Raw genomic sequence first — 24,436 nt, 5'->3', positions numbered from 1 at the left:
GTTACACGTCACTAGCGGACAAAAGGAAACATATAAAAGGGGAAATACTCTCATCTAGGTCTAAACTTTTTCCAGTTTTACAGAACCCATTGTAAAACCATATTTTCTGGATCTCAGATCATCAGATTTGGCTCTTAAAAGTATATGTAAGATTTAAATTTATTTTTCTTATGATATTAATCTCAACCTGTTTAACAAGACTATTTACGAGGTTACTCATTAATTCATATGCGAGTCGAGCTCAGCAGTCTTAACGAGACGAATATTATGAAGTTTAAGTTTGCTTCGTTTACTAAATAAACCTAAAAATTAAGTTCGAGTTTAATTCGTTTAGAAGTCAAGTCGAATATAAAATAACTCACAAACGGTTTGTTTTATTTACACCCCTAAATTTACTAACAGATTAAAATTGTTAGTGATTTATTAATGGATCTAATGAATTTTTACACAATTTTTTATATTAAAAATTATCGAAAAAATTTTTAAATTCGTTAATAAATTCATTAAAATTATTAACATACATTGATAAAATTTGTTAGTAAAATTTGTTGATAAAAGTATAAGAACTATAGCTTTTCCTTTTAGCATGTTACCCACTATCTCGCTTGAACCATTAAAACGATGTTTTACATGATACTAAGATTTTATAGCATAGAAAAATATATCAGATTGCTAATAAGAAACTTCCTTTTATATTTAGTTTCGTACGAATAGCTCTAAAACTGACATTTTGATAAAAGCGACTCCAAAATCTTGTAACAAGTCGCCTTTGTGATTTTTGAACAAATCACCTCTCGAAACTCAGCTATCTCTCATTCTCCCATCAATCTAATCAGAAGTGGGGTATAAGAACCTCTGGTAGGATTTATTTCTTTAAAGCCATATAAATCATTATATTCCCGCTTTGAGTTTGCCCTTTAAAAATGTAAATGTCCCTTTCTCTTCAACCAAATTTAACGCTTTGACAAACTAAATAATATTTTACCGATATTTTTTCATCTCTTTATTAATTTATTATTATTATTATTATTATTATTATTATTATTATTATTATTATTATTATTATTATTGCAAATAGGCAATTAAATTTGAGCTCCTATTATATTAATATCACATTATTATATGAATATATTTAATCAAAGTTATCCAAAAAAATTATAATAAATTAAAATTAAGAAAATATATCATTTTAGTTGATTTTTTTTATTGTAATTGAAATATTCAAAATTTTATTATATTTGCTAATATCTATTATTTAATAAAATTACTATTTAATTTAAAAATTATTATAGTATATATATATATATATATATCCATTTGTTTGTATTTTTTTATATCAATCATAAACGTATTAATTATTTTGTAATTTTTTAATTATATGAGTAAATTACGTATTAGTAATATAATATATATTTATATATCAATTACATATATTTTTAATTAAAATTATATAATTAATAACTACATAAAATAATAAAACATTCTTATCGAGATATGTATATATATATATATTATATTACTACTGTTATTATTTTTATTATTATTTTAATATTAATTATTTACTATTTTAAAATATACATAAAAAGCTATTATGATTTTATTCGTAAAAATTAAAATTTAAATCAAAATGAAACTAAAATTAAAGTAAAAAAAAAATTAAAAACAAATTTAGACAGTAATGAAATTGCTTACAACCATATCAAAATTATACCGAAATTTAATTTCAAATGTGGTTTTAAACAATAAAGTATTAAAAATTTGGTTTGGTTCTAATTCTTAGTAAGAACTATAGTATTTGTTTTTTATTTGAATCTGATTCTTAGCAAGAATTATAGTTTTTCTTTTTAGTATGTTGCCCACTACTAATTAAGTAGTATAAGTTAGCTGCTAAATTTAATAGTCTGCTAAAGGAGAATTTGAGAGTAACATTACCAACCGATCGTCTATCATTCCAAGATTTTATTTTCATCTCATTCCCCACACCAATCTGATATGATTAAAAGGAGAGAAGAAAGATCTAAGGGAAGAAATGCAACAAGAGTATTCCATTTAATCAATGAAGTTTCTTTGTATTGACACTACTGCACTACAAGAAAGATCTAATGTGTAATAGTTAGATGATGCTTTAAAGCACCAAGTTTATCCCATAGTTTATTCAATTTTGTAAAGTAAACAACAACTGATATAGATTCTTGGGTTCTGAATCATTTTGCAATCGATTTCCTACCTCTCAATATGTACCCTGTCAAACCCACCTTCTCTAACAAACCATTTCCCATGAATGCAGAATCACAAAAACTTCAAGAAAGATGCATCAAGCAAAAAGAAAAAGTATATTACAAGGTTTAGAAAGTGGTAAAAACAACCGAAACAACTTTTCTTGCCTAACTTAACTAACATCTCAAACAGTAAGAAACAATGTGTTTCACATTCATAACACCACACAAATGTATCGCAAAATGCACCATATAAATAACTCAAATGGTGATCCAACACTAAAATATATCCGTTAGTGACATTTCATCCAACCAACAGTTGTAGAAGTCTAGTGATTCTCTTACCTAGTATTCTGGGACTGTATATCCTGCGCTCTGCATTTATAGTGTAGTATAATTGTTAAATCAATTCTCAATTAAAGCACACTGGTTTATAATCATTAGTTTCATTATTATTAAAAATTATAATAATTAAGCGAAAAAGAATTGCTTATACCTGTATGGTTAGAAAGGTGAAGTTGTAGTAATATCCTTGCAAGAACCTACAAGAGAAATGATGGCATTTTGAAAGGTCATTGAGCACAAAAATAAAAATAGATAAAGATTCTTAGGCATTGTAGTATGGAACCAATTAGTTTTAGTTCTCAACTCAATTTTAGGACTAAGCTCTCGAGTAAAGGCTGCAGTAGCAACCAAAAAAAAAATTGTAATGGAGATGGTGGGTTTACCATGCAGCAACTTGATGATTAGAAATCCATGACCTCCATTCATCAACAATCTTATATCAAAGAGATCTAGTCCATGTTTGAATTCAAGAGAAAGGCACACGCATATCATGGTTTCCATCACAGGTAATTTGCAGAGTTAGAAATTTTCGTTTTGTGCAAGAGAATCACAGCTGATTGAAATTAAAAATGATATTTGAAGAAGTTAGTTAAATTACATATCTATTATATTTGAAAAAGGTAATTACCAAGTTGCGCTCCAAGATACACTTGAATGATCAAGATATAACAACTTTAGTTTGTTGATCCCTCATTGCGCACCTTTAAAAGCCTCAGAATGAGATTATTATTCCGCGATAAATGTACTACCAATTCTGTGGTAGCAGCATCAGCAGAGAACCCCTTATCAACCATTTCGTTGATTAGTTCTGATGCTTTTGGTAAATCCTCATGCTTGAGAAACCCTTGAATGATGATATTATAACAACAATTATTTGGTAAACATCCTACCTTTTCCATGTCTTTAAATACCTTATACACTTCATCCATTAATCCTTGTTGGCAGAGTCCTTTCATAATTGCATTATATACATAAACATCAGGTTGTAAACCAATTTCAAAAAGACTAGAAAAAAGTTCCTTGGCATCATTAATCTTCCCAACTTTGCACATACCATTGATCAGACTGCTATAGATCACAAAATTAGGCTTCAACTGACTTTTCTCCATTGCTTTCAATAGGGTGAGTGCCTCATCGAGATTCCCCTGTCTACACAAGCCATCAATCATAATTGAGAAGGTTACAATATTTGGCTGTTGACCATGAGAGCACATATCCTTAAAGAGCTCTTTTGCAGTTTGGCGCCTCCCTGCTTGAAACATAGCCTTTATAAGAGTATGATAAGTAACAGCATCAGGAACTAAACCTTTATGAGACATTTCATAAAAAATCTGCTTTGCATCATCTATCATTTTGCACTTACAATATCCATTGATCAAAATGTTGTAGCTAAAAATGTCAGCTATTTGATTGGTCACCATCAGATCAAATAGCTTTCTAGCCTTATCAATTTGGCTGCCTAGACAATATCCATCCATCAATAAACTATAAGTGACAATGGTAGGTTCCACACCTCTTTGAATCATTATTTTGATTATATTCTCTGCATTTGAAATGAGTCCTTTCTTACAAAGAGTGTCGATCAATATATTGAAGGTAAAAACATTAGGGGATATGCTCCTCCCCACCATTTCTTTCAACAAGGCCAAAGCTTCCCTGAAATGGTCTGAAATGCAAAGACCATCAATTAAGGAAGTGTAGGTGACTACATTAGGCTCTACACCTCTTTGAATCATTATATTGAATGTATTTTGAGCCTCTGAAACCATTCCATCCTTACAAAGAGGGCGTCAATCAATACATTGAAGGTATAAACATCAGGTGATATGTTCTGCTCCACCATTTCATTCATCAAGGCCAAAGCTTGGTTCTTTTGGCCTAATTTGCAAACACCGTGAATTAAACCAGTGTAAGTGATGACATCAGGTGAAATGCCCTTATTCCTCATTTGAGAGAAGAGCTCTAAAGCCTCACCAACTAGCTCATCCTTGCAAAGGGCGTCAAGGATTGCAATGTATGTCACAACTTTTGGCTCACAACCTCTATCAGGCATTCCCTTTAGTAGCCCAATAGCCAGATTTGTTTTCCCAAATTTACACAATCCGTTTATTATCACACTGTAGGTACGAACATCAGGTTGATAACCACATGCAACCATATCATCGAAAAATTCCACTGCTTTGTCGATTTTACTCTCTATACAAAGCCCATTAATTAAGGTAGTAAATGTCACAACGTCAGGCTCCAATTCCAATTTGAGCATCTTACCAAAAACAGAGAAACCAAAATCCACAAGGTGTAAGTGGCAGAAGCAATTAATTAAGATGCTAAGAGAATAAACATCGTGAGAGATTCCTAGCAATTCAATTGTTTTGGACATGGAAAGGACAGTGTGATATTGTTTCATTTTCACAAGGGCAGATAAGAATCTACTAAATTGAGCCCTAGAAGGAAGAGGATGCATATGAATTACACGATTAAAGGAAGCAATTGCATCATGAAGGCAGGTAAAAGAAGCAGATTTGAAGTTATTTGTGAAGAAGCGTGCATCTTCAAGTGTGGAAGTAGAAGAATGGCAATAATTGGTAAATAACAATAGGAATGGTACCAATTGCCCGTTGTAGCTGAAGATGGAAGCTCCTGCTCTTCCTCCTCCAAGGCATCTTCATCATCATCATCATCGATCTCTAGTCAGTTGTTTTTAGGGATGGATAGGAGATTGGGAATGAGGAAAGGAAATAGAGAATCGGAAAAGGAAGGCTCTCTGCCTGCTGGTAAAGGAAATGCATTACTCGTTGTAATTTTTCATTAAATTTTCATATAAAAATATTATTTAATAACAAATTAAATTTATATAATAATAATTTATTTTTGCTAAAGTGCTATATATATTATTTAATAACAAATTAATTTCCATATTAAAATTAAATTTATATTATTTAATTTTATATAATAAGATAAATAATAAAAAAATTAAAATCAAAATACCTTACAAAAAATATATATCTTGAGCGTTTAATTTGAGAATATTTTTTTATCTCCCATTACTTTTCGCTATATATTGTTAATAATTTAATAATCACGCAATTAAATTAAATATAATAGTCTCAAAAAAATTTTATGTATATATATATATATATTATAATCAATTAAAATTATTATTTAATTAATTAAATTAAGTTTATTATATTAATTTTACTGCAAACTAACTTTAAAAATTTATTAGAATTTCAAAATTAATCAATCACATTAATATTTTATATCATTTTATTTTATTCCATTAAAAACATAATATTAGTTTAATTTATTAATATTATTCCTTTATAAATAATGTAGAAGGAGTTTTATTCCTATATTAGAATTCTTATTTTTTTACTATAATTTTATAAGTTGAAATTTATTCAAAGTATTGATTAATTTAATTAATTTAAATAAAACTAATTCCTTTTTAGTATAATATTAAATTATTGTATATATTTTCATATCACATTATTAGAATTTTATAACTTAAAATTTTAAAAATATATTGAATTATTTAATTTTTATTAGCGAATAAACGTCAAATAAAATTATTCATTTATTTTCATAATAATAAATGATCTTATATATTTTTTGCAATCCTATTATTTCTCCCCCAGCCTTTATATTTATTTATATTGTTCAAATCCTAATAAAAAGATCCTAACTTTTACCACTGTAATGTCTCTTCTGCGAATAGAAAGAGACCAAGTATTTGTTCAACATTCTTATTAGACTTGCCACTAAAAATAAAATTAATTTACACATGGAAAAATCTGGTTGAAAATTATGCACTTTCATTTGTAATTTAATTTACGATCGCAAACCCATTTATGTAAATCTCATATGTAATATTTTTTAAATGGAAAATAAAATTTTTCATTATATATTCTCTTATTTATAAATAAAATTTTATATACAAATAAATAATCTGCATATAAATTTATTTATAATATAAATAGTCCGCCCATTTATAAATATGTTTATAATATAAATGGCTGATATAAAATTTATATATAATTTAATTTGTTTATATATTTATAAAATTCATTTAAAATTTAAATAATTTATTCATTTATAAATTCATTAATCATACAAAAGATTAATTCCAATTTAAACATGTCCATTTCATGGACATTGCTTGCTAAATTATATACGATATAATCCGTTTGTAAATGTAATAAAATATTTATTTATAAATCTATTTCTAATTTTATAAATACACTTTTAATTTGTATTTCTATTTGTAATTTTTATACCACTAATTTAAAACAATGTAAATATCAAAAACTCAATATGTTAAATGCATAATATAATACAATCAACTACAAATATAGTGCATTGAAACAATAAATCAAAAATTATTTTGAACATAAATAATCTAATACAACACAAATGAAATTTATAATTAAAAATATTTTTTTATTGTAATTGTTAAACTAAATAGTATCTAAAAATGTAAATAACAAATAACTCACAAGTAATGGATAAAGATTTTTATCTCCTCATTTAATCTTTCTTCATCTGAGACTTACAAGAAAGGACTGGATGGAGGAGGAGCTACTGCTAGGGGTATGAACCAATCGATCCGAATTTTAAAGAGTTCAAACTTAATTTTTAAAATTTTTTTTTGAGATTGAGCGGAACTCAGATCTTTACTTATTTCAAACTCCAGCCGACTATTAATAAGTTTAAACTTGGTCCATTTAGCAAACTAACTTAGACAAATCAAGTTTTTACTGAGTTTAGTCTCGAATAGTTAATGAACAGTTCAATTTATGTGCATATATAATGATTTTTAGTTTAAAACTAATAAATTTAAGAATTAATGACAAAATTGATTCAAAAAAAAAAGAATTAATGACAAAAAAGTCATATACTTTTGATTTTGTTGTAATTACATCCTATACTTTTTTTTTGTTAATTAAATTCTAACTTTTTAAAATTACTCCAATTATACTCTATCGTTACTTGTGCCGTTAAAAACTAACAGAATCGTTATGTCACTCGGCACACCAATGCCACATCAGCATGACAAACCAGTAAATTTTATAGTAAAATTGATAACAATTTAAAAATTAGAGTAGAATTATAATAAAATTAAAAGTATAGGACTTTTTTAGCAATTATCTATTTTATTAATAATTATTTTTTAGGAAATAGAGGAGTGAAGACTGAATTTATAATTTTAGATAAAATTACATATTTTTTTAGTCACTTAATCAAATTAGGCTAGACAATCAAATACTTAATTTTAATTAAAAAAGTACATATAAAAATTAACTCACAAACTTGTAAAAAATAAACTCTTAAATTTTAACGATCCGAATATTTACAAATTTGAAAAATGTAATTAAACTATGTAGACTTGAACTTTAAAAAACTTAGATTGGCTTATGAAAATATATACAGGGTTTTAATTTATTTTTCATACGATGTTAATCTCAGTCTACATAACAAGATAATTTACGAGTCTATTCGCGAATCTGTTTGTAAACTCGAAAACGAGCCGAACTCACGAGTTTTTACGAGCTGAATACTATAAAGTTCAAACTTAACTCGTTTACTAAACGAGTCTAAAAATTAAGTTCGAACTTAGCTTGTTTATAAATTAGATCAAACCCATTGAACTTTTATTGAACTGAATCTTGAATAACTCACAAACAAACAGTTTGATTCATTTACACTCCTAACTATTGCACCATGCTGAGACGGTAAAGTATCTATCAGAAGAACATTCCTACTTGATCTTGAACGATACACTTTGCTAAAAAATAAGTTTTATATGGATTTTTTCACTTGTTTCACTTTTTCGATCGATCATCATTAATCTAATTTATATTAAGTAATCATATATACCTTACACACTAATCTTTAAAAGTGTCGCTTTCACCAATTAATATTAAGTAATCAAAAGCAACACTACGGATTATTTACCATTCCCCATCTAAGTAGCCTTGATTTGACAACAAGTCTATTATGGATAGCTAACCCGGTTATAGAACTGTGCCTGGGAATACGCTTACCCCACACCACCTTCCACCAATTAACCACTCCACCCTTCCTTCTTAGGACTTTCCAAGCACTATTAACAGTGTAAGTCTATGAGTTTCCATTTAATAGAATCTGCCCATTCATTGCTTACATAATATTTTCGAACCTCTTCCCAGGCTCCTTCCATAGTGGAATCCAATGGATTAGGAAGCCTCCACATACCATCCCTCCAAACCTCCCTCACCTTAGCATGTCTATGATGTCAGAATATCCCATATTCAACTCAGAGACCACTCAACAAGACTTTTCCCACCCATGCAAGGGTCATACCAAAATGAAAAACCCCTCTTCCCAACTTATATGCATAATGCTTTCTAAAACAATCTCTAATTTTCACCAGATTCTTTCAAGATCAACTAGCATTACTAGGTTTAGAGATCCCCAAAAACTGAGGCTTTTCAACTTATTCCTCACCATGTACCCTACCAGCATAGGATAATTATTTAGCAGACCATGAGTCAATTCTACTAGTTATTATACTCATAAGCTTCTGACAATGCTCTTTTTTAATACTAGTAGATACCAGAGGTAATCCCAAATAGATAACAGGAAGAAATCCCTCCCTGAAATTGAGGAATTGTAGAATTTGCTGCTTCATCTCCTCTAGCACTCTTGCAAGATAAACACAGCTCTTAGACTCATTTACTTGCAATCCTAAAACCTCCTCAACTTCAAGGCCTCTCCAAGCCCACCGACCAAATTCCTAGCCCCATGACAAAGCAAAAACAAATCATCTACAAAGCAAAGTGACTCGATGTTGCTTCTTTACACCCTTTACGAAATTTGAAGCAGACTTTCAATTGCATTTTCATTTGCAATTTTTATTTAAACAATCCAAAATAATTACAAATATCACAAACCCAAACTATTAAATGCATAATATAACACAAATCAACCACAAATCTAATGTATTCAATTATAATAAAAAGAAAAGTCTTTTGAACTTAAAATTGAACATAAATAATCTAGTACAACCACAAAAAATGTATAATTAAAAGTATATTTTTGTAGTAAATGCCAAAACAAATAGCACCCCAAAATGTGTACAAGTAATCAACGAAAATCCTCGATTTGCTCATCTAATCCATCTTCATCTCAGGCATGCGGGAAAAGACCCGGTGGACTGGTGGAAGAGATACTGCACCATGCTCAAGCTCAGATGTACCTGTTGCAAAAACTCAAATTAATACTTAAACTCAACAAGTAGGTGTTAAAACTTGCACTCAAGGAGTAAGTATTAACTCTAGTTCAAGTTATAAGTATTAACTCAAGGAGCAATAAATAGAAATTATTTTGAGCATAAACTTACTACAAGTAATAAACTAGCAATAAATAGGAATCATTTTGGGAGCATAAACTTATTACAAGTAATGCATGTATATGATAAACTAGTAGGTGTTAAATTCTAATGGACGGAAACAGGCATGAGTAGCTTTGGTAAAATGATACAGAAAGCAGGTGTTAACACCTGCTAGGTCGCTGATTTACACCTGCATTCTTACTAGTAAAAATCAAAATATATGATAAAATCTCCAAGTTGTTGTCCTAATGCAGCATGTTTACCGAAAAATGATAGCATTTTAAAAGGTCATTGAGCACAAAAGTAAAATAGATCAAGATTCTTAAGCGTTATAGCATGGAATCAATTAGTTTTAGTTCTCAACTCAATTTTAGGACTGAGCTCTCGAATTAAGGCTGCAGTAGCAGCCCAAAAAATAAATTGTAAGGAAGATGGTGGGTTTACCAGCAACTTGATCATTAGAAATCTATGACCTCCATTCATCAACAATCTTATATCCTAAGAGATCTAGTCCATGTCTGAGTTCAAGCGAAAGGCACACACATATCATGGTTTCCACTGCAGGTAATTTACAGTGTTAGAAATTTTTGTTTTGTGGAAGAGAATCACAGCTGATTGAAATTAAAAATGAAATTTGAAGTTAGTTAAATTACATATCTACTACATTTGAAGAAGGTAATTACCTAGTTTCTCTCCAAGACACCATTGAACGGTCAAGATATAACAACTTTAGTTTGCTGATCCCTCATTGCACAGCTTTAGAAGCCTCAGAACGATTTCGTAGTTTGCTTAGAATGAGATCATTATTCCGCGATAAATGTACTACCAATTCTGTGGTAGCATCATCAGCAGAGAACCCCTTATCAACCATTTCGTTGATTAGTTCTGATGCTTTTGGTAAATCCTCATGCTTGAGAAACCCTTGAATGATGATATTATAACAACAATTATTTGGTAAACATCCTACCTTTTCCATGTCTTTAAATACCTTATACGCTTCATCCATTAATCCTTGTCGGCAGAGTCCTTTCATAATTGCACTATATATATGAACATTAGGTTGTAAACCATTTTCAAAAAGACTAGAAAACAGTTCCTTGGCATCATTAATCTTGCCAGCTTTGCACATACCATTGATCAGAATGCAATAGGTCACAAGATCAGGCTTCAACTGACTTTTCTCCATTTCTTTCAATAGGGTGAGTGCTTCATCCAGATTCCCCTGTCTACACAAGCCATTAATCATAATTGAGAAGGTTACTATATTTGGCTGTTGACCATGAAAGCACATATTCTTAAAGAGCTCCTGTGCAGTTTGGGGCCTCCCTGCTTGAAACATACCCTCTATAAGAGTAGAATAAGTAACAACATTAGGAACTAAACCTTTATGAGACATTTCATCAAAAAGTTCCTTTGCATCATCTATCATTTTGCACTTACAATATCCATTGATCAAAATGGTGTAGCTAAAAATGTTAGCTATTTCATTGGTCACCATCAGATCAAATACCTTTCTAGCCTTATCAATTTGATTGCACAGACAATATCCATCCATCAATGAACTATAAGTGACAACATTAGGTTCCACACCTCTTTGAATCATTATTTTGATTATATTCTCTGCATTTGAAACCAGTCCTTTCTTACAAAGAGTGTCGATCAATGTATTGAAGGTAAAAACATTAGGGGATATGTTCCTTCCCACCATTTCTTTCAACAAGGCCAAAGCTTCCTTGAATTGGTCTGAAATGCAAAGACCATCAATTAAGGAAGTGTAGGTGACCACATTAGGCTCTACACCTCTTTGAATCATTATATTGAATGTATTTTGAGCCTCTGAAACCATTCCATCCTTACAAAGTGCGTCAATCAATACATTGAAGGTATAAACATCAGGTGATATGTTCTGCTCCACCATTTCATTCATCAAGGCCAAAGCTTGGTTCTTTTGGCCTAATTTGCAAACGCCGTGAATTAAACCAGTGTAAGTGATGACATCAGGTGAAATGCCCTTATTCCTCATTTGAGAGACGAGCTCTAAAGCCTCACCAACTAGCTCATCCTTGCAAAGGGCGTCAATGATTGCTCCGTATGTCACAACATCTGGCTCACAACCTCTATCAGCCATTCCCTTTAGCAGCCCAATAGCCACGTTTATTTTCCCAAATTTACAGATTCCGTTTATTATCGTATTGTAAGTATAAACATCAGGTTGATAACCACGTGCAACCATATCATCGAAAAATTCCACTGCTTTATCGATTTTATCCTCCATACAAAGCCCATTAATTAAGGTATTAAATGTCACAGTGGTAGGCTCCAATCCGAATTTGAGCATCTTACCAAAAACAGAGAAGCCAAAATCCACAAGGTGCAAGTGGCAGAAGCAATTAATTAAGATGCTAAGAGAATAAACATCGTGTGAGATTCCTAGCAATTCAATTGTTTTGGACATGGAAAAGACAGTGTGATATTGTTTCATTTTCACAAGGGCAGATAAGAATCTACTAAATTGAGCCCTAGAAGGAAGAGGATGCTTATGAATTACATGATTGAAGGAAGCAATGGCATCATCAAGGTGGGTAAAAGAAGCAGATTTGAAGTTATTTGTCAAGAAAAGTGCATCTTCAAGTGTGGAAGTAGAAGAATGGCAATAATTGGTAAATAAGAATAGGAATGGAGATTGAATGGTACCAATTGCCCCTTGTAGCTGAAGATGGAAGCTCCTGCTCTTTCTCCTCCAAGGCATCTTCATCATCATCGATCTCTCGTCAGTTGTTTTTAGGGATGGATCGGAGATTGGGAATGAGGAAAGGAAATAGAGAATCGGAAAAGGAAGGCTCTCTGCCTGCTGGTAAAGGAAATGCATTACTAGTTGTTTATATGCAGCACATTTTGTAATTTTTTTTATTAATTTTTCATATAAAAATATTATTTAATAACAAATTAAATTTATTCTTTTATATTACTATAATATTAAATTATTATAACTGTTCTTTATAACAGTGTAGAGCGGGGATGGGTTATGGTTTCTGGGAAGTCGATAGAGAAGGATGATGGACAAGTGGTTAAACTGCATAAACAGTACATAGGACCTAGCTTTCTTTTAATTTTTTAACATTAAAATTAAAGTTAAAATTTCTTTTAAATTAAAAAACCATTAACAATTTCACTGAAAAAAATTAATATTTCACAAGAAAAGTTAACTAATTAAAAAAAATCGATTAAAATATGTTGAAATAAATACATAATTGATTAAAATTTGTAAAAATCTTAATCTTATTATGTTTCAGAAATCTTAATCTTAATGATTGAAATGGAAGTTATAATGGCTGTGCATGCGATAAAACTTCAGAATTTATGGGTGATGGAAGGTAATTGAGGTTTCTCCAGTTTTTCATTATTTATTTTTTATGTGTTTTTTAATTAAAAATTAATTTATAAATAAATTTAATTACAATTGAAAAGATTGAGATAAAATTTTAATAATAAGTTTAAGTTTATAAATATTAAAGGTTAAATTAGAGGGTGAATTTATAAAATTTAAAATTTAACCATTAATTTAAGTGAATATAAATGGAATAAAAATTAAAATTCAAAATCTAAGTTATGAATCCGTTAATTTAAAATTAATTTTTTTTCTTAATTTAAAAGATTTGGCAGTTAAATAAGTGTATTTTGATATTTTAAAATTGTTTAATATTTATAAAAAAGTGAGTAAAAAAAGAATTATTTGAAATAATAGATAAAATAATAAAATTGTAATGAGAGAAGTTGATTTTAAAAATAAATTAAAGAAAAAATAAAATTAATTAAAAAGATATTTGATTGCCTATTATTTGATTATAGTGTTTAAATAAACAAATTTCACCTATTATTTTTTAAAATTAAATTAATTTTTAATTAATTAATAATTAATTAATAATTTCATCAAAATGTAAATTTAATTAATTAACATATTTTCATAAAAGAAGAATTTAAATTTAATTAATAATAGCAAGCGAATTTTTTAAATTAAATCAATTAGTTTCTTGACATAAAAAAAATGCTAATTGCTACTTGTATTAACATAATTAAATAATTTCATATTTACTTGGGTTAATTTACAATACGTTGTCTTCTAAGAGATTTAATAGACCTCTTAAATTTTTAAAGGACAATAATGGAGGTGGTGTTACTCGAAAATAGAAATTAATTGAAAAAAGAAATTGAGATAAACAGAAATTAAGAATAAAATCTCACAATTTAATTAAACCTCAACTTGATTAAAGTTGAACTAAATGAAGGAGTCTATCCTCTAAGAGTTATAACAAAATTGCAGAAAATAAAAGAATGGGAAGGAGTGCTCCGCTGAAGAGAAACCGAAAAGAGGGTGTGGGGAAGAGGAGAAGAGATGAGAGATCTACTTCTAAAGCAGTCTTTATATAGAATTTTCTCAAACAAAAAAATAATTATTCACCATTTAAAAGAAAAAGTAAAATAAATTTACCACTCATAACTTTTATCTTAATCCTGATATGATTATATTTGTATCTATCTCCAAACAGTTTTGAACTCTCTATAGCTGGTAAACTAGAAATACTGCAATCTGTCCATCCAGCTTGAATTACAATTTTAGATAAGGTTGTACTTTAATAGTCAGAAAAATCTCTAAAATAGTATTTTTTTTATTTATTTTTTTATCTTCATTTCAAAATCAGTCCAAAATCAAAATTTAAGTAAAAATCAATTGTTTATATCAAAATTATAATAAAATGGAATTTAATATGAAAAATAGTAAGTTTTGCAACTCATCAAGTATTAAATTGAAATTAAAAAAATAAATAAATTTGATTAAAATGTAAATTAACATAAAGATTAAATATAGAATTGATATATATTTTTTTTATATATTTAGCATTAGATAGGAATGTATTCGCAAACCGAGTGATACATTTATAAAATTAAATAAACACAATTTGATTTATAAATGGATATATAATATGTTTATAAAATTAAATAAACGCAAACGGATTCATAAATAAATATAAAATTCATTTGTAAAATTTAGTGCATACAAACACACGTTGAAATTAAAATTGATTTCCTTTTATTTTATTTAAAAAAAAATCTACAAATAGAGTAAATGAAAAAGGATAAAAGAATAGTTTTAAAAAAAAAATCGTTATTGGAGAAATTGATTTAAAAAAAAACTTAAAAGAAGAAAATAAAGCAATTAAAACGGTGAAACAAATAATCAAATTAAAATTCAGTTAAATGTAATCAAAATTAAAAGGTTTATAGTTCATTATTGATTAAAAAGATAGTTATTGATTATAGTGTTCAAATAAACGAATCTCACCGATTCTTTCTAAATTAATCTGCATAACGCTTAAATTAATTTTTAGTTAATTAATAACTTTATTAAGTTTATAGATTTAATTAATTAACAATGTAAGAAGAAAATAACTCAAATTTAGTCAATAATAACAAGCAAATTATTTAAACCAAATTAATTAATTACTTAACAAAAAGGATATGCTAATCGCTACTTATATTAACCCAATTAAACTTACTTGGATTAAATAACAATACGTTATCTTCCTAGAAGATTCAATAGCCGTTTTGAATTCTAAATTCTAAAAGGACAACCATGGAGGTGGTATTCCTAAAAAAAAAAATAATTGAAAATAAAAATAAAATAAATAAAAATTAAGAACATAATTTTAAATGAACTTCAATTTGATTAACTTTTAAGAATAAAAGAATTTAGTCTCTAAAGATAATAATAAAATTGAATAAAAGAAGAAGAAGAGGAAGAATTCGGCCAAGAAGGGACAGAAGAAGAGAGGAGATGATGAGAAGAGATGATAAATTCTACATCTAAAACAACCTTTATATAGGTTTTTTCTAAATAAAAAAATAATTATTCATAATTTAAAAGAAAAAGTAAAACAAATCTACTACTTTTACGATAACTCTTTTATATTTGCATTTATTTAAAACAGTTTTAAATTCTGTACAGTTGAAACAGTAATCCTGAAATCTATTTGTTGGCTTGGATTGTTGAATCCCACATCGGTTGTGGAAAGGAGTAACCCCTTATATGAGCCATAGGCAATCCTCCCCCTTATATGAGCCATAGGCAATCCTCCCCCTTGAGCTAGCTTTTAAGGTGAGTTAGGCCTGATCCAAATTTAACTTAGCTTAGTCTTAAGCAAGGCTGTACCTTGCAGTCAAAAAAAAAAAAAAAAACCCTAAAAACCATCTCAACTTTCATTGCATCAAAATTAAGGATTTTTTTTTTTTTTATATCAAAGATATAGGTCTATTTTCAAGAACTCACATCTTACTCTCCTCAAATTGAAAATTAAACTAATAAATATTATCTTTTATAAAAAAAGATAAAGTTTAGACTATACATCTTCTATTTGTTCATCGCGAAATTTTCAGTCTATTGAACTTAATGATTCATTTCAAATAAACTTCTTATCAACCCATTCCTCTATCCCACATATTCACTCTATACATTTGTCGCTTTGAATTTTACAATCTTCTATCCATTCATAAATGCTGGAGAAATAAATTATAATTCCCCTTTGGATGAGGAAAAAATAAATAGTTTATTGTTTAATTTTACTCTAATATAATTAGGAAATTTAAAATGACTAACTTTATATAATTTTTTATTATTAATTACTTTATTTTTATATAATAAAAATTAATTTTTTTTACAAAACTTAACTCTCATGAGAACTGTTTGGCACATTTTTATTTTGACATTTTATTGAATAATATTATAATTTTAATTAATATCGAGTAAATATGAGAAATCTCATATTCTACTCCTCCAATTCCTAATTTTCAGTTCAAAAAAAATTAATATCAGTAAAAAATTAATATATAAAATTATTTCAAAATAATAAAATTTTGAAATGTTAAACTCACTAAATATATTTTGCATTTTAAATTTTATTTGTTATTTTATTTTATTATTAATAATATTAACGTAAATTTATAATATGTAAATTATTTCTATGTATAATATTCAAATATTCAGTATTAAAAATATTCATACTTTTGATGATCTTTTTAAGTAGGAAGTTTTAAATTTTAGTTAGTTCTTTATATTAGATTATAATAAATTTTATTTTGAATTTAAATAAAAAATTAATATAATTAACCAATTAAATTAAATATTTTAAATAATAATAAAATAAAATAACCATATAATTATTAAATCTATGCAAATGTAGTTTTGGCAATTTAAATAATAAATAGATTCTTAATTATTTATGATTTTATATATCTTGAATTCTACCACTATCATTTATAGAATGTATAAAATAAACTATTGTTTAATTGTCTAAAAATGTTTATGCGTAAAATATAATTTTTTTAATTTTAATTTAATTGATCCAACCTTGATGTAATTTTATTTTGATTATTTAATTCAAATGTATTATTATAATTATTTTTTTAATTGATCAATTCATTGATAAAACCTAATGTTTATATTATTTATATTTTAATTTAAACGTTTAAATTTTGAATAAATTAATCCAATATTTATATTTAGATATAATTTTGATAAATTTTTAAATTAAAATTAAAAATAAATAATTTAATTATTAAATATGTAATTCACATCTTTAAATTTATTATACAATAATAATTATAAATATTTTATAATAAATATATTATTTACTCCAATAGCATTGTATACAAAATAATAAAAATTAATATATTTATTATAAAATTTCCATAATTATCAATACAAAATAAAATATTATATTTACCGTTAATACTATAAACGGGCATATTTAATTGATTTTTTAATCTATTGGCGTAAACTATATATAAAAAAACAAAAAAATAAAAAATGCTCTTCAATCTCCATATTACAATATTATATAATTAATGATTTTCTCTTTTCCTTTCCCACTTCCCACCACTCTCTCCATCCATTTTTTTTTTATTTTTAAGTTGCCAGATTTATTTCTTGTGCCTTTTCTTACACTGAGATTCATGATATTCAAAGTTCCTACATTCATAAATTACATGTTGAGAGAATTGATGGCTACTCTCATCTTCTAGAATAAGAGCTTCAAGAAACATCCCTTAATAAGTCCATTTTTACTAACGTTCTTGCATAACCCATTTTGCCCTCTTCATAGTTTTCCATTGTGCTATCTATTCTACTCAACATCTCTACATTCTAGAATTCCCAAGGCAAGCTTAAGTGTTGTACTTATATAGACATTTTTTAGATTGGTTACAAGTCAATTCTCAATCTCAGATTCCATTGCATCAAAATTAAAGGTTTTTTTTTTTATCGGTCTATTTTCAAGAACTCGCATCTTACTCACCTCAAATTAGGAATTAAACTAATAAATATTATCTTTTATAAAAAAGATAGAGTTTAAACTATACCTCTTCTATTTGTTCATAGCCAAACTTTCAACCTATTGAACTCAATGATTCATTTCAATTACACTCCGTATCAACTCATTCCTCTATCTCACATATTCACTCTACACATTTCTCGCTCTGAATTTTACAATTTTCTATCCATTCATAAATACTGGAGGAATAAATTATAATTCCCCCTTTGAACGCCTACTCCTATTTTAAGAGAACAAATCTGCCTAATTTTTTTTAGACAAAATGCTCATTTTAGCCTCTTAACAAGAACCCCTTAACTTTCAATTTTGGCCTAATTATCCTATATATTATTATTTTAAGCAAATTAAATCCAAATCAATAATTGAAACATGACTATTAAATGTTCATCCATTAAAATATTTTTAAATTTTTAAAATTGAAAAATATAAAACATTATCTCTAAAACTGCAATAATCTCTTATCTTCAAAACTAAACTAAAAAATCTAAACATGTTTTCTTAATTAGCGATAACTATGGTGAGTCATGTTTTCATGCCATTCATCTTGGAAGTTAGATATTTATCGTTTCACCATATTTATCATTTCACCTTCACAACTTGTGTTCGTTGAATTAAGAGAAGAGATGCTAGAGATACAAGAAGAACGATACTGAGTAATAATGCTTTGAGATTGGGTGGGTAAGTAAACAATAATGGTAGAGGAGATGAGGTTAGATGAGATTTGAATTTGTCGATGATGAAGACACAGATGAGGATGGAATGAAATGGGGTTAGATTTTATATATTCATTTTTTTATAAATGATTTATTAGTTTTATATTTAAAGTAATTAGTTTTATTTTAATTACTTTAAATATAAAACTAATATTTGATTCCTTAAAAACTCACTTTACTTATTTATTTGACTTTGTTAATTAACACCATTAAATTTAGAGTTATTAGACTCAAATTGAAAGTTGAGAGTCCGATTGGACCTAAAAGTTTTAATTTCTTAAATTACTATTAAGAGTAGAGAAAATGAATGTATTACAAAAATTAGCGAATTTAACAAAAGCAACAGAAAAACTCTAATTGTCCATGTAATCTCTAAACAAACAACCTCCCAAAGCCAAACGGTCTCTCCTTCTAGCAGAATCTAATCAGAAATAGGACATAAAAACCTCTAGTGTGACTCTTAGTCTGATTGACGTTCAGATATCTCCCCTTCTCAAAGTTACATGAATCACCATATTGCCACTTTGAGTCTGCCCTCCAAAAAATATGTGTTCCTCTAGTTCCAAAATCTCCACCCATTTTTGTGCAACCAAATTTAACACTTTAGAAATGGATGTTTTCTGACATTGCTCTGATCCACTCTCGTGCTGATGTGTTTTATATGGACAAAAATAATAAAGGGAAATACTCTTGCTCTCCGATTACCATAAGTAATCTGGATATTAAAGTTTCTCATTATATTGACTTTCACATAATCTGTAGGGTTGAACATTTAAAATACATGGACTAAAGTGGAGATTTTAGTATACTTCAAAGACTAAACAATATTTTACTATTATTTTTTTATATTTTTTAATATTTTTATATATAATATAATAATAACAATTATTATTATTATTATTATTTTAAATAGCAAATTAAAATTGGTCTCTTATTATCATAATATCACATTATTATATGAAAATATTTAATCAAAGTCATCTACAAAGATCGTAATAGATTATAATACAGTATCAAAAATATATTTGACAAAGTCCTTAACTATACACGCACACTCTACAACTGATGTGAGTTCCGAAGGTCCTCAGTGGTTCCATAAGTATGATTTTCATTGTTAAAGCCAATCTTCTTTTGCTTATACTTTTTAAACCAACCAGGGTATCTATGTGCCCAAAAGCTTTACAAATGCCACATAATCTATCTGAAACTCTATCTGAAACTCTTTACAAAAGCTTTACAACTCATTAATTCTCTCTCTCAAGCTATACTTCAAAAGCACCACATTCACAAATAGTTAGATGATGCTTTCAAACACCAAGTTTATCCCGTAGTTTATTCAATTTTGTAAAGAAAACACCAACTAATATAGGTCCTTTAAATCTTTCTTCTAATTTCCTCCCATAAATCCTTTGCACTATATGCATACAAAAAACTTCCACCAGATCCTTAGAGATGGAATTCAAAATCTAACTCATCATGCTATCAACTCTCATCCACTTCTCAAAACCAGTGGAGCCAACAGGAGGAATTTGCACACTACGATTTACAAATCCTAACTTGTCTTTTGCTCTTAAAGCAAGTGTCATAGATACACTCCAACTCAAATAATTTAGTCCATTTAAAGGTGCAGATATAAAGATCATACCTGGATTATCTGTGTTTTGAAGACTCAAAGGATCTGAATCATTTTGCAATTGGTTTCCTACCTCTCAATATGTACCCTGTCAAACCTTATCTTCTCTGACAAAACTAACACTTCCATTTGCCATGGATGCAGAGTAAAAAAAAAACTTCAAGAATTACGCAGCAAGCAAAAAGAAAAATACCATGTATAAACAAAAGCTCAAAGAAAATTTTATTGAGTATATTACAAGGTTTACAATGTGCTAAACACAAAATCTCGCTTAATGTACAGCTGAAAGGAGAAAAGAAACAACCAAAGCAACTTTTCTTGCCTAACTTTTCTCAAACAGTAAGAAACAATATGTTTCGCCTTCATAACACCATACAAACCTATCACAAAATGCACCATATAAATAACTCAATAGGTGGTCTAAAATATATTTGTTATATACCATATTGACAAAATGATCATACTTGATTGTATTATTATTATATCATAAAGATATATCATACAGAGATGGTTTCCTAAGTATTTGTCCTTAATATACAGCCATTGTAACTAATTTACTATCACATGATTCAACAATCTCACAACTAAAATTGCTAGATTTCTGTCAACCAAGAAACCGATAAAGAAAAATGGTAGATTTCTCAACCGCTACACTTGTATTGTGGGGCTGCATATCCTGCACCCTGCATTTATAGGGTAGTCTAGTTGCTAAATCAATTCTCCATTAAAGCCCTACTTGTTTATAATCACTATTTTCATTATTATTAAAAATATAATAATCAAGCAAAAACGAATTGCTTATACCTTTATGTTTAGAAAGGTGAAGTTGTAATCATATCCTAGCAAGTAGCTACAAGAAAATTGATAGCATCTTAAAAGGTCATTGAGCACAAAAGTAAAATAGATAAAGATTCTTAAGCATTGTAGCATGGAATCAATTAGGTTTAGTTCTCAACTCATTCTTAGGACTGAGCTCTCGAGTTAAGGCTGTAGTAGCAGCCCAAAAAAAATTGTATGGAAGATGGTGGGTTTACCAGCAACTTGATCATTAGAAATCTATGACCTCCAGTCATCAACAATCTTATATCCAAAGAGATCCAGTCCATGTCTGAGTTCAAGCGAAAGCCACACACATATCATGGTTTCCACGGCAGGTAATTTACAGTGTTAGAAATTTTCATTTTGTGGAAGAGAATCATAGCTGATTGAAATTAAAAAAGAAATTTGAAGAAGTTAGTTAAATTACATATCTACTACATTTGAAGAAGGCAAATTACCAAGTTTCTCTCCAAGACACCCTTGAACGGTCAAGATATAACAACTTTAGTTTGCTGATCCCTCATTGCACCCCTTTAGAAGCCTCAGAAAGATTTCGTAGTTTGCTTAGAATGAGATCATTATTCAGCGATAAATGTACTACCAATTCTGTGGTAGCAGCATCAGCAGAGAACCCCTTATCAACCATTTCGTTGATTAGTTCTGATGCTTTTGGTAAATCCTCATGCTTGAGAAACCCTTGAATGATGATATTATAACAACAATTATTTGGTAAACATCCTACCTTTTCCATGTCTTTAAATACCTTATACGCTTCATCCATTAATCCTTGTTGGCAGAGTCCTTTCATAATTGCACTATATACATAAACATCAGGTTGTAAACCAATTTCAAAAAGACTAGAAAAAAGTTCCTTGGCATCATTAATCTTCCCAACTTTGCACATACCATTGATCAGAATGCAATAGGTCACAAGATCAGGCTTCAACTGACTTTCCTCCATTTCTTTCAATAGGGTGAGTGCTTCATCCAGATTCCCCTGTCTACACAAGCCATTAATCATAATTGAGAAGGTTACTATATTTGGCTGTTGACCATGAGAGCACATATTCTTAAAGAGCTCCTGTGCAGTTTGGGGCCTCCCTGCTTGAAACATACCCTCTATAAGAGTAGAATAAGTAACAGCATTAGGAACTAAACCTTTATGAGACATTTCAACAAAAATATCCTTTGCATCATCCATCATTTTGCACTTACAATATCCATTGATCAAAATGCTGTAGCTAAAAATGTCAGCTATTTCATTGGTCACCATCAGATCAAATACCTTTCTAGCCTTATCAATTTGCTTGCACAGACAATATCCATCCATCAATGAACTATAAGTGACAACATTAGGTTCCACACCTCTTTGAATCATTATTTTGATTATATTCTCTGCATTTGAAACCAGTCCTTTCTTACAAAGAGTGTCGATCAATATATTGAAGGTAAAAACATTAGGGGATATGTTCCTTCCCACCATTTCTTTCAACAAGGCCAAAGCTTCCTTGAAATGGTCTGAAATGCAAAGACCATCAATTAAGGAAGTGTATGTGATCACATCAGGCTCTACACCTCTTTGAATCATTACATTGAATGTATTTTGAGCCTCTGAAACCATTCCATCCTTACAAAGAGCATCAATCAATACATTGAAGGTATAAACATTTGGTAATATGTTCTGCTCCACCATTTCATTCATCAAGGCCAAAGCTTGGTTCTTTTGGCCTAATTTGCAAACACCGTGAATTAAACCAGTGTAAGTGATGACATCAGGTGAAATGCCCTTATTCCTCATTTGAGAGAAGAGCTCTAAAGCCTTACCAACTAGCTCATCTTTGCAAAGGGCATCAATGATTGCACTGTATGTCACAACATCTGGCTCACAACCTCTATCAGCCATTCCCTTTAGTAGCCCAATAGCCACACTTGTTTTCCCAAATTTACACATTCCGGTTACTATCACATTATAAGTATAAACATTAGGTTGATAACCACGTGCAACCATATCATCGAAAAATTCCACAGCTTTGTCGATTTTACTCTGTGTACAAAGACCATTAATTAAGGTAGTAAATGTCACAACGTCAGGCTCCAATCCCAATTTGAGCATCTTACCAAAAACAGAGAAACCCAAATCCACAAGGTGTAAGTGGCTGAAGCAATTAATTAAGATGCTAAGAGAATAAACATCGTGTGAGATTCCTAGCAATTCAATTGTTTTGGACATGGAAAGGACAGTGTGATATTGTTTCATTTTCACAAGGGCAGATAAGAATCTATTAAATGGAACCCTAGAAGGCAGAGGATGCTTATGAATTACATGATTGAAGGAAGCAATGGCATCATCAAGGTGGGTAAAAGAAGCAGATTTGAAGTTATTTGTCAAGAAGCGTGCATCTTCAAGTGTGGAAGTAGAAGAATGGCAATAATTGGTAAATAAGAATAGGAATGGAGATTGAATGGTACCAATTGCCCCTTGTAGCTGAAGATGGAAGCTCCTGGTCTTCCTCCTCCAAGGCATCTTCATCATCATCATCATCGATCTCTCGTCAGTTGTTTTTAGGGATGGATCGGAGATTGGGAATGAGGAAAGGAAATAGAGAATCGGAAAAGGAAGGCTCTCTGCCAGCTGGTAAAGTGGTAAGGATAACAAAAGGAAATGCATTACTAGTTGTTTATATGCACCACATTTTGTAATTTTTTTTAATTAATTTTTCATATAAAAATATTATTTACTAACAAATTAAATTTATTATTTTATAATAATAATTTTTTAAATATATTTATATATTTTTTAAAATTTTTATAATAATTAAAATACTAAATTTTTAATATTTTAAATTAATAAAAATAATATTTTATTATTAAAAATTTTTAAATTAGAATCTATTTAGCCCTTAATAAAATTACATAATTTAATTAGCCTAAAATTTTAAAAGTTTTAAATTGAA

The 24,436-nt window shown here is 28.7% G+C and overlaps 3 protein-coding genes across 4 annotated transcripts; all 3 read right to left on the bottom strand.

The window, feature by feature from the left end:
- Nucleotides 1-3,235: 3,235 nt before the first annotated feature.
- On the bottom strand, nt 3,236-9,439 carry LOC110607262 (pentatricopeptide repeat-containing protein At1g62670, mitochondrial). Its single transcript, XM_043959843.1, has 4 exons — nt 9,428-9,439; nt 9,157-9,336; nt 4,328-4,824; nt 3,236-4,217 (listed from the first exon to the last, which is right to left on the bottom strand). The coding sequence occupies exons 1-4, from the start codon at nt 9,437-9,439 to the stop codon at nt 3,236-3,238; spliced, it is 1,671 nt and encodes a 556-aa protein (XP_043815778.1).
- Nucleotides 9,440-9,526: 87 nt separating this feature from the next.
- Nucleotides 9,527-20,616, bottom strand: LOC110607242 (pentatricopeptide repeat-containing protein At1g63330). The gene is made up of 4 exons (XM_043959842.1): nt 20,502-20,616; nt 10,617-12,621; nt 10,378-10,491; nt 9,527-9,798 (listed from the first exon to the last, which is right to left on the bottom strand). Exons 1-2 carry the CDS (start codon nt 20,614-20,616, stop codon nt 10,679-10,681), a joined length of 2,058 nt encoding a protein of 685 aa, XP_043815777.1. The 3' UTR covers nt 9,527-9,798; nt 10,378-10,491; nt 10,617-10,678.
- Nucleotides 20,617-22,328: 1,712 nt separating this feature from the next.
- LOC122724532 (putative pentatricopeptide repeat-containing protein At1g12700, mitochondrial) lies at nt 22,329-24,156 on the bottom strand. Of its 2 annotated transcripts, XM_043959778.1 has the most exons (3): nt 22,922-24,156; nt 22,698-22,816; nt 22,329-22,599 (listed from the first exon to the last, which is right to left on the bottom strand). In XM_043959778.1, exons 1-3 carry the CDS (start codon nt 24,148-24,150, stop codon nt 22,553-22,555), a joined length of 1,395 nt encoding a protein of 464 aa, XP_043815713.1. In that variant the 5' UTR covers nt 24,151-24,156; the 3' UTR covers nt 22,329-22,552. The 2 variants fall into 2 exon arrangements, with proteins under 2 accessions (XP_043815713.1, XP_043815712.1); XM_043959777.1 differs by having other exon boundaries at nt 22,698-24,155.
- Nucleotides 24,157-24,436: the final 280 nt, after the last annotated feature.

Source organism: Manihot esculenta, chromosome 9 (genome assembly GCF_001659605.2).
Source record: "Manihot esculenta cultivar AM560-2 chromosome 9, M.esculenta_v8, whole genome shotgun sequence".
NCBI lineage: Eukaryota > Viridiplantae > Streptophyta > Magnoliopsida > Malpighiales > Euphorbiaceae > Manihot > Manihot esculenta.
This window is presented reverse-complemented; position numbering and strand designations above follow the sequence as displayed.

Bases quoted from the DNA above. Each gene is read 5' to 3' on its own strand.
- LOC110607242 (XM_043959842.1), bottom strand. From the start codon at position 20,616: ATGACACTTGCTTTAAGAGCAAAAGACAAGTTAGGATTTGTAAATCGT. The intron at 12,622-20,501 runs GTTAGATTTTGA...CAATTGGTACCA, and splicing joins GAGAGTTGATAGCATGATGA to TTCAATCTCCATTCCTATTC.
- LOC122724532 (XM_043959777.1), bottom strand. From the start codon at position 24,150: ATGCATTTCCTTTTGTTATCCTTACCACTTTACCAGCTGGCAGAGAGC. The intron at 22,600-22,697 runs GTAAGTGCAAAA...ACTCTTATAGAG, and splicing joins CATTTTGATCAATGGATATT to GGTATGTTTCAAGCAGGGAG.
- LOC110607262 (XM_043959843.1), bottom strand. The intron at 4,825-9,156 runs GTATCTACTAGT...GTTTTTGGTAAG, and splicing joins TCTATTTGGGATTACCTCTG to ATGCTCAAATTGGAATTGGA. The intron at 4,218-4,327 runs GTTTCAGAGGCT...AGACCATTTCAG, and splicing joins CTCTTTGTAAGGATGGAATG to GGAAGCTTTGGCCTTGTTGA.